The sequence below is a fragment of the Phaethon lepturus genome, unplaced genomic scaffold, assembly GCF_000687285.1.
Source record: "Phaethon lepturus isolate BGI_N335 unplaced genomic scaffold, ASM68728v1 scaffold8846, whole genome shotgun sequence".
NCBI lineage: Eukaryota > Metazoa > Chordata > Aves > Phaethontiformes > Phaethontidae > Phaethon > Phaethon lepturus.
The window spans coordinates 238,902-250,106 of record NW_010548315.1 but is presented as its reverse complement, the minus strand read 5'-3'; the positions used below and the strand labels follow the sequence as shown (position 1 = coordinate 250,106).

Here is an 11,205-nt window from a genome sequence, read left to right as displayed (position 1 = left end):
CGAAGAGTAAACCTGTCTAAGCCACGAGCTATGTTAATAACAATAATCACATAAAACAGAAATTAAATTTTTGTTTTTCAATTTCAGTGCCACGCTTTCTAGAGTCAACTGCCTCTGTGTTGTAGTAGTGCCAAAATTATATAATAGGAGAAATATTTATATGTGTACTTCTTTAAATCACTAATTTGATACCTGAGTCGTGTAATTCCTTATATGGGGAATCTTGTCTTCTGATGGAGTTTAAATATGTTCTAGTTTCATTACAAAGAAAGTTAGTCCCAAACCATAGCAAAATACACAAGTCAAGAGTTGGGACAAGAATAAAACAAACCAGGGGATAGCGCTTTGAAGCATCAAATTACTCACATAGCACAGACATGCAGATGCTTCTGGTAAAATCTTCTCATTGCTTTAGGAAGTAATGAGATACCATTGCCTGCATTTTCCTACAGTCTTCTGAGTTTAAAGAAAAGCAGGATGAAAAAATGTAAAAACCCTCTTTAGTGCTATTTCGGCCTTTTTGTCTTGATTTTCTTCTGCAGGTAGAATAATAGAATAGTTTGGGTTGGAAGGGTCCATTTAAGCCCATCTAGTCCCTCCTGTAATGAGCAGGGACATCTTAAACTAGAACAGGTTGCTCAGAGCCCCAGCCAACATCCTGAACACACTTGTTCTGGTGTAATAAATATTAAGTTAATGCTTCATAATAAAAATCCTTGACAGTTGTATACAAAAGGCTTCTTTGTTTTTCTATGATCAGTAATAACTTCTTGAAGAAAAAAACCAATATTGCTTGAAATACTTGAATGCTGCTGAACATTCAAAGTGCAGTCAAATAACATTGTGTTCTGCGCTGCTGAAGACTACAAGCTATACATTCTATAACATGTTTTAATCAGAAAGTAGAGCTAAAGTGCAGTACACCCAACCTGCACGTGAGCTTAAACTTCTGCATATGATCTTCCAACTCAGTGGTAGGAAGAAATAGAAGAAGAAGTGTTTCAACCTGTTGATCATGGCAGTGCTTGACATTTGCATCAAAGGTGTTGATAATTTCTATTTAAATTTAACAATAAAAGAAAACAGAAACAAAACATAGTTTTTGCTTTGCTAAATTCTTGTTTATTCAGTAGGCCCCGTCAACTTCAAAAACTACATGCACTTTAGAAGTTACATCATTTGCTGATATTCTAATTAATGAAAATCTTAATTCTTTATTACTATAATGTATGTGTATTTAGGATGTGTCTGTTTATTATTTTGTGAAGTTGTAAAAATTGTGTTAAAATATATATGATTAACATTGGTGATTTAAAAAGGAAATCTCCTGTTATAAAATTATATCTTGTTATTTTTTTCCAGCTGCTCTCATTCGTGGCAACAGAAACAATTGTACTCAGTTTTCCAGTAACCTTGATTGGCTTATAAGTAAATTGGACAGATTAGAATCTTCCTCAGGTGAGACTCGGTTTTATCAATGTAAATTAACTGTCAATGCACCGTACGCAGCTGTCTTACATTGTGAATGTCAGAGCAGTTCTCCTTGAAAACAACATGTCTTAGAAAACAAATACACTGTATTTTTTTTTAACTTGAGCTGTTACATTTAAACAGACATTTTTGTGGCATTTTTCGGTTCCATACATTTGGTATGTGCAGTACCACATCCGGTCAGTGTAGAACGTGACTTCAGTAAATGGATTGGGTCAGATGATAACAAGACTACTATCCCATTGCTATCGAGTAACACCAGAGCTGTTTGTCAGCACAAGTACAAATAACATATCTCTATAGAGAGAGACGTTTTTTTTCGCTACGGGGTGTTCAACAAAATATCAAAATACTGTACAATGGTCCCTACTAAAACCTTTATCTCCTTCATTGAAAAGAAGGAGCTAAACTTGCATTTTTCTCAGGTGATTTTAAAATTGTGGCTATTTTCAAAACAAAACAGCTTCATAATACATTTATGCCTAATGTGGTTCATATAGTCATATCAATACTCTTTAACAGTGTTTTCTCTTTTTAGGCTGAAGAAGAGATGCATCTCTTAAGATACTCTTGTTACATGCTGAGCTTTTAGATTGTGTTCAGTTGCGCAGATGATTTAACGCCAACATTATTTCTGTGGCCTTCACACAGGTATTTTGGAAGTGTTGCACTGTATCTTGATTGAAAGCCCAGAAGCTTTAAATATAATAGCTGAGGAGCACATCAAATCCATTATTTCATTGTTGGATAAACATGGGCGCAATTACAAGGTATGTTAGGAAAAACTAAGGAAGTATTGATAATCTTACAATGATTTGTGGAAAAAAAACAGAGAAATGTCTAGATGGAAATAAGTGATTCTAGTACCTTCAAAGGTATAAAATAACCTTGAAGTACACCTGCAAAATTGCTTTGTTGAGATTAAAAAAAAAGTGTAATATATAATTGCTTTTCATTTTCCAATACAGCCAATATGTATGACAAGGAAATCGTTAGGAAATATTGATAACCTGTCAGAACTTTGTATTTGCTGAGAAAATTAAGCATTCTGGTGGCTCTAAGCACACTGACAGAGTAGCTTGCTTTGTGGTGCAGGGCCCTGCAGAAGCAGTGCAGAAGCAGAAGTTGTTGTATCTGCAGAAAGACAGAACTAAAATCCTGCAAATTCATTCCGAACTTGAGTAATAATAATAGTAGCAGAAAAGAACAAAATAAAAGGAGAAATCAGAAAAATAATCCAAATATCTGAAAACACAGGTGTTCAGAAGAAAGAAAAAACCCTGAGTTATACCAGAAGAAATAATGGTGGAAATTAATTTAGACATCAGTGTGCAATTTATTATTGCAGAAGAAGGTGAACAGAGTTTCTGGCTGCAATCAGGATGACATGACAACACAGAGGAGGATATAGTTTTATGTATGATTTTCTGATGTGAGTTTCCTTCCTCAATTAAAATTTTATTTGAAAGACTGATAAACTGGAAGAAGAACAAAGAAGATTTTAGTGAGCTGAAATGACTCATTTACAGGAGAAAGTAATAGGGAGAACCTAACCAACTACAGATGCGGAAAAGGAGACAAGTGTTTTTAAGCATGATTAAGGAGTATCAACTGATATAAGTAGGCATAAGAAAAAGTTGAACTTACAGCAGTAAGTTTAGGTTACTGTTTTTAGCTGTTAGCAAGATGATTGTGCTTTGCCAGTCACCTGCAAAGAGAACCTTTCAGCTGGAGCATCTTAACGTAGACCTTAATGTAGTGAGAAGTTAAAGCAGAAAAGGAAAATGTTGTATATAGGGGAAGAATTAGGCTGGGTAATGGATTTGTGCATTTCCGTTTGTAATGTCTTTGACTAAACATCAGTAAGTAATGAAGTTATGTGAAGTAATGGATTTATTTGTTACTCTGGAAACAGTATATCTTGTTCTCTTCCTAGATTAGAAATTCTGTTATGATTTAGGAAATAACAAACAGTAATATTATTAACCAATATTGTATTGGAAATTATTTATTTAAAGAAGTTGTTAAATGAAAATCCTTGTGTCAGAAATGTGGTCAGTGAGTGCATAGAGATTATTTAAACAGTTTATGTGTAAATTCTGAGTTACTGGTAATCATTAATGTGGTTAAGACACTCTACAGCTGACTACTGGGCAGAGTTTCTGCGGTTATTTGAGTTACTACCGCTATCCTTCTGCTAGAGGTTTCTGCCCAATAACAGATGGTAGAAAGGAAAATGCATGGGCTGGGACATAGCAAATCCGGAATATATTAGTTTAAACTGCTGTTGAAGGTGGTTTTGTGCTAATCCACTGGGCAGAGAACAGTAGTGGCTAGAATAAATGTTCTGTTCTGCTGTTCCTTGTGTTGTGTAACAGTTTCCAAAATGGTAATCAACAGTGTGAAGGTGGTTCTTCGTCTTGGGGATGGTCTGTAAGAGTTGAGACCATTTGGGCTCATTGCTCACTGATTGCTTATCAGAGCTTATGGGCATCTTTAAGTTTCTCTGTTTTTTTGCAAAAGTGTGCAGCTTTATCGCTCAGCATTAAAAAACCACTATGTTACTGTTTCTCTCTTCCAAAACCTTTTGCTTCAGTCATCTGTGGGAGAACTACATCAATCTCTCTCACTTTTCAGACTATGACAAAAAAAAAAAGGAGCTCAAATTTTAGAATCGTTCTGAAACTCTGCTTTACTTTATAGTGGATTCTTTTAAATGTTTTTCATTTTAAAAATAAATAGATTACTTCTCATATTGAAAACATGCTTTCTGAATGGGTTCATAAGCAGTCTGAGAATTGCAGTTGAGAATTGTCCACTAACTTTGCTCAGAAAGTTTTTTGTGCTGCAGTAAATTTCTCAAAGAATTTCATTTTACATTTCAAATTTTTAATGAGATTTGATTTAAAAAAATTGTAAATAGTTGATGTACAGCTATTCTAGCTTTTTTTCTTTCTAATCAAAAAGAGAATAAATAATCTCGAAGGAAAGTTTTTTGAGGCATTTTGCAAACCCTGTGTTCTGGATTTGTGTTCCATGAATGTTTGATATCCTCTGTCAGTAGTACAGACTACACTCGATCCATATGTGTGAAAACTGGTTTAGAAAACAATAATGGTAATGTGTATTATATTCCTTCCATTCTGAATGTAAATTAAGCTAACACTGAATAATAAAAACATCCAGCTGCCTTTACCCAGCTTCCTTCTGAATTTTTTTTTTAAGGTTCTCGATCTGCTTTGCTCTCTCTGCGTTTGTAATGGAGTTGCAGTTCGTGCCAATCAAAATCTGATCTGTGACAATCTACTGCCTAGGAGAGACTTACTCTTGCAAACACGTTTGATTAATGATGTGACAAGGTACAGTGACGTGTTTTATTGTGATATTAGAAAAAATGGAACTTGGATGTCTTTAGTAATTAACTGAAGAAAATACTGTAACCTAAGAGATGTTCCACAGCTTTCAATATTGAGACACACACTTTAGGAAGTGTTTCTGTATTAACTTCTGAAAAATCCATCTTTACTAACAATATAGCAATTGTAATGGAAACTGTGCTCAAATAGAAATCGCTAATTAATAGTAAAATCTGTTCCGATCTTAACAGAAGATGAAAGTTCCTTGCTTCTCATTCCAAACAGAACATGGCTTTACCTAATAATTATTACAGAGTATGTAAACATACTGTTAAGTGCTTGTGCGTTTTAAGAGGGTTTTGATTTCCTGACAACCTCACTCCTGTTTTTTTGATTTTAGGAAATGATCTTTTAATTCCTGTTTTGATTTTGAGTTTTTCAAAGCATGGAACCTGTACCGTAGAAGATGATTCTACAGCAGCTTTATAAAGTCATAAAATGGGTCATTATTTTAAGTATTATAAACAAAATCTGGATATCTACACTCCTGTTGTATTTGCAAAGTGAATTTGACTATTACTCATATGTCAAATTTTATGTTTACACTAACTGGCTTACATTTTCTTTCTTAGCATAAGGCCAAACATATTTTTGGGTGTTGCTGAGGGCTCTGCACAATACAAGAAGTGGTACTTTGAGTTAATAATTGATCAGGTTGATCCATTCTTGACGGCAGAACCCACCCATTTACGAGTTGGATGGGCCTCTACTTCAGGTTATGCCCCCTATCCTGGAGGTGGAGAAGGATGGGGAGGCAATGGTGTTGGTGATGACCTTTACTCTTACGGTTTTGATGGCCTTCATCTGTGGTCTGGTAAGTACTTTGGTCACTTCCACTTACTCTGACATTTAGGAGTTACCTACCTTTGCCTTCAGTACCTGTGTGTATATAGCATGCTATTTTATAGTGAGCTACATTCAGAACTCTGGGATACCATGAATCACAGAATCACTAGGTTGGAAAGGACCTTCAAGATCATCATGAAGTTATTTGGAATTTCAGATCAGACTTCTTGTGTGAGATTTTTTGTCAAAACTGAACTATACCAATTAGGCTTTTTAGCAGAGAGCTTCTATTGTCATGATTTTGATCAAAAAATGGCATTCTCCAGATTTAGATCAATACTGACTTAAGTCTATCTGTTCAAAATCAATGGATGTATTGATCTCAGACAAACTAGTTGTATGTGGATCTACATTTGCATTATTCACAGAATCACAGAATCATTAAGGTTGATAAAGACCTTTAAGATCAAGTCCAACCACCAACCCAAAACCACCATGCCCCCTAAATCATGTCCCGAAGTGCCACATCCATGTTTTTTTTTAATACTTCCAGCAATGGTGACTCCACCACGTCCCTGGGCAGCCTGTTCCAATGTTTGACCACTCTCTCAGTAGAGACATTTTTCCTAGTATCTAGTCTAAAGCTCCCCTGGTACAACTTGAGGCCGTTTCCTCTCTTTCTATCACTAGTTCCTTGGGAGAAAAGACCAACACCCACCTCACCACAACCCCCTTTCAGGTATTTGTAGAGAGCGATGAGGTCTCCCCTCAGCCTCCTCTTCTCCAGACTGAGCAACCCCAGTTCCCTCAACTGCTTCTCATAAGACTTGTGCTCCAGACCCCTCACGAGCTTCGTTGCCCTTCTTTGGACATGCTCCAGCACCTCAACATCCTTCTTGTAGTGAGGGGCCCAAAACTGGACACAGTATTCAAGGTGCAGCCTCACCAGTGCTGAGTACAGGGACACGATCGCTTCCCTACTCCTGCTGGCCACACTATTTCTGATACAGGCCATTCTTTCACTTTGTATCTACGGTTGAAGTAAAATGACGATTATTATCCTCACACCTAGTGATAGATTTAATAAATTGACTTTAAATTTTGATAAGTAGTTTCCTAAAAGATAATTTTGGCAATTAGAAATAAGAATTGCTACACTATTACTAACTTTGGTTGTTTTTAGAACATAGATTTGTATGGTGTAATATCAAACTGAAAACCTGTAGTTGCTATGCTGTTTGAAAAAATCTGTTTTGGATCATTATCTAAAAAAGGCTTAGTAGAAAAAAACAGTTTTTCTAGGAGTGCTTCTTATTGTGTGTAGTAATCTAGGAGCTTTCAGTATTGCAGTGAAGTGATTACACTTGCAGTTTGTAAAGAAGGGAGTTAATGGATACCAACAAATGTATATTTGTGGTCACTTAAGGATCCATGATGGTAAACTTGTGGTTTTATTAGCCATTGTTTGTTCAAGCAAATGGAAGATGTTAGTGGGCTGTGTTAATGAAAAAGTGGAAGTCGGGTAGATTTGGGTAAGAGCTCTAGAAGAGTAAAAGGAGTTTACAGGAGCGCTCTAAGTGATACAGTTCAAATAATTTTTGTAGTAATTAGTGTGTTATAAAGAGTAACCTCTGAGGAAAAAGAAGTAAACAAGAATCTGATTAGGATGCTTTGGAGAGGGATTAGTGAGAGCCCTCTGGGGTACATAGCTAGCTGGAAAATGGTTTTGGCAATGAGCAAGGCTGTTGGTTTTTTGTGTGGTTATCACTCCCCCAATACTATATCCAGGGAAAGGGAACTAGAATATACTTTTTGTAAGCAGACGGGTTTGTCACAGCAGAATACTTTTTGATTGTTGTCAATATCTGTTCCTATAGAAACAACCAGCAAAGTGCTATTGGCTAATTCTAAGAATCAAATGGTAACTCAGGAAACATTGATGGTTGATTTTGCTTTCTTAAAGTTCCTAAATACTGTCTAACTAAGGAACATTTCAGAGAGGAAATAATGCATAAGGCTATAAAATAAGAAAGTATGTATGTAATTAGTTGTATGTCCTTAATTATATCATCTGCTATCTTTGTAACATCATTCTTAATTGAACTATCAATAAGTAAAGAAAAGCAGTAGGAAGTGAAACACATGCTAAAATTTCTAGAAGATTTTACGTATGTATTCTACTTACATAAATATTTAAAACAGCTCTGGCAATTAGGTTTTGTACCTAAAACGTGTAACAATCTATCTTAATTGGTAAAGATCTTTAGTTCATATAGAAGATTTTGTTAAGAATATAGATGAAACTGGAGGATTACCTTTAATTAACATTATATTAATATTAAAATTGTATTTTCTCTGGCTTATACCTTTGTTAATCATAAATTGTTTGAGAGTAAATTCTATTGGCTGAGTCTCTACCTCAAGATAGAATTGACTTGAAACTTGAGTTAATTTTCTGGAATGAGGTGTGAACATTTTTTTCCAAAGTTAGACAATTCTGGCCAACTTTCCTCAGAAATTTTCAAACATTGAGCTGGGAATGATTTCATTGTAAAGGACATTTTGTAACAATTTGTTTCACCAGGAAGTAGCTTTCTATGTTTCCTGTAGAAGTCTCTTAAAATTTGTTCAAAAGACTTAGAATCAGTATCAGCACACTCCATAGATCTATCTTAATTTAACAAATTTAAGTTTTGTTTCTTGAGTGTCTAGCCATCCATGAGCGTTCAGAAGTTTGGGGAAAAAACAGACATTATTTTAGTTCTTGTGTGTATAATCTTTAATTATGAAGTAGCATGTTATTTTTACTTCCAGATCTCTCTTGCATGCAGTAAATGATGGTTAGTTTTTAGCTTGTTCCATTTGTGCCTTGTGCTTTATTTACTACTATTCAAGGCATGTAGGCAAAATCATTAATTTCCCCATATTTCTTGAAATGCCATATTCAACTAAGTATTCTTTAATGGCTCAGAAAAGAATAGTGTAGGGCCATGCAATTAAAAGGTGTGTTGTAAATACAGCATACATAAATATGCTGAATTTGATTTTACGGCCTTAATTCTAACATGTCCTAATTTGGGTGTGTTTAACTTTTCAATTATATTAGCATTATTCTAACATAAGATTTTGTATATAAAATATCTCTGTGTGCACACACATAATTCAGGTTTTTTTTAAGCACCACTAAATTCTCAAATGACAGAAATAATGATTTTTGGGAGTAGGCTGGGAGGCATTTGTAACATACACTATTAGAAATGGCTGAATAAGTCACTAATACAAAATTAAAAATTGATTGAACCTCAGAAATACAGTGTCTGAAAGTCCTTTAAATCTCATCTCCTGCAGTACAGGAGAATTCAGAGTACTTCAACTGTACTGAACAGTTGACTTGATTTGTTCTTAAGCAGATCCAAATACAATAATTTGGAATAGTCTTTAACTGCTTAATTAGACTTGCTTTACAGTTAAATGTACAGTTACAATGTTTTCAAAAGATTTGTTTTGAAAGGAATTTTGAAGATATATTCCTTGGCTAAAAATATACTCAAATACGATTGAAAAACTGCAGTTGTCTTTAAATGTGTATAGTTAGATTACTTCAGATGTATTATCTCTAGTTAATTGTTATTATAATTGCTGAGTCCTGTGCATGGCTGTAAGGTTCCACCTTTCCAGGTAGGGAAAATGAAGCTCCCTCTGTTTAGTGTGTAGTCGATAAAGAAAACCTGGCCAGTTAAATTCTTGATCCAGTTTTTGATAACTCAGTATACCATTCTGCCCCTTGGTACTGTAAACCTGGATATTGGTCATAATCACAGCTCCAGAAGAATTATAGAATCATAGAATGGTTTGGGTTGGAAGGGACCTTTAAAGGTCATCTAGTCCAATCCCCTTGCCATGGACAGGGACGTCTGACCAGGATGCTCAAAGCCCCATCCAACATGGCCTTGAACAATACCAATGATGGGGCATTCACAACTTCTCTGGGCAACCTGTTCCAGTGTCTCGAATATTCATATATATGTCAGAATCTGGCATTTCACAAATAACTAAAGAAAAAAAACCCTGGATATAGCAATGTTACCTTTATAAAGAGGGCATCATTTACTGTTGTCTCACTACTCTTGCATAAGGCTACAGTGTGAACTTGCAGGATTTCAGCTGAGCATGTTCTGTCTTATGAACAGTGTTAGAGATCTAAAGTATTTGTTCATTTTATGCACTCTGTGCCACATACATATCAGTTTGAAAAATGTCGACTCACTGTCTGTCTCCAAAAGCAGAACCGTTCATAAAACAAATGAAGGCAAGATCATGTCTTCATGACTGTCATGGTTTAGCCCCAGCCGGCAACTAAGCACCACGCAGCCGCTCACTCACTCCCCCTCCCACAGTGGGACGGAGGAGAGAATTAAACTCGTGGGTTGAGATAAACACAGTTTAATAGGACAGAAAAAGAGAAAGAAACAATAATACCAACAATAATAATACCAACAAAGGAATGTACAAGAACAAGTGATGCCCAATACAGCAATTGCTCACCACCGGGCGATTGACAGCCTGTCCCCGAGCAGCGATTTCCGCCCCTCGGCCAACTCCAGTTGATGTACTGGGCATGACGTCATATGGTAGGGAATACCCCTTTGGCCAGCCTGGGTCAGCTGTCCTGGCTGTGTCCCCTCCCAGCTCCCCGGGCACCCCCAGCCTCCTTGCTAGCAGGCCAGCACAAGAAGCTGGACTGTCCTTGACTGCTCAGCAACAACCCAAAACATCAGCACGTTATCAACAGTTTCTCATCCCAAATCCAAAACATAGCCTCACACTAGCTTCTGTGAAAAAAAACCAGCTCTATCCTGGCTGAAACCAGAACAATGACTATGAACAAAAAATTTGATTGTGTTTTTGAGTAAATAATTTCATTATTAAGCCTGTGAGAGTCTGCTTAAAGCTTCTGATTACCGCATACTTTTATCCTAGGTCGAGTACCCAGAGCTGTAGCATCTGTCAATCAGCATTTGTTAGCATCTGATGATGTGGTTAGCTGCTGCTTGGATTTAGGTGCACCCAGCATTTCATTCCGCATTAATGGACAGCCTGTACAAGGAATGTTTGAGAACTTCAGTACAGAAGGCTTTTTCTTCCCTGTTGTAAGCTTATCAGCAGGTGTAAAGTAAGTACAACTTAATTTTAATTGTTGTTTTCTTTGCTGTCTTGTCACACAAAATATTGTCCAAATTCATGTATGAATTGTTCTGTTTCATTGTTTTGGTTCTGCTCAACCAGCAGTTGGGAGGGAGGCAGGAAAGTCCTGATTTTTGTTTTTTTTAGTGATGATTTCACTTAAGGGTGAAAGGTGAGCCTGTTAGCAATTTGACCAAGTCACAGTATCTGAAAATTATTATTTTATGGGTATTTAGTGACCTAGGGGAAATTAATTTTGTCTTATCCCAATTATCAGTGAAAAAAAAGCACATCAGAAACACAGCACCACATTTGGCACAAATTAAAA

The 11,205-nt window shown here is 36.0% G+C and overlaps 1 protein-coding gene across 1 annotated transcript in view; it reads left to right on the top strand.

Annotated features, from left to right (window-relative positions):
* Window positions 1-1,362: 1,362 nt before the first annotated feature.
* Window positions 1,363-11,205, top strand: part of RYR3 (ryanodine receptor 3) — a gene marked incomplete at its 5' end in the record, with an annotated part of 148,768 nt that continues 138,925 nt past the window's right edge. The window contains 5 exon segments of the mRNA XM_010289925.1: window positions 1,363-1,458; window positions 2,143-2,261; window positions 4,717-4,850; window positions 5,480-5,721; window positions 10,674-10,866. Coding sequence (XP_010288227.1) covers window positions 1,363-1,458; window positions 2,143-2,261; window positions 4,717-4,850; window positions 5,480-5,721; window positions 10,674-10,866 — 784 coding nt within the window.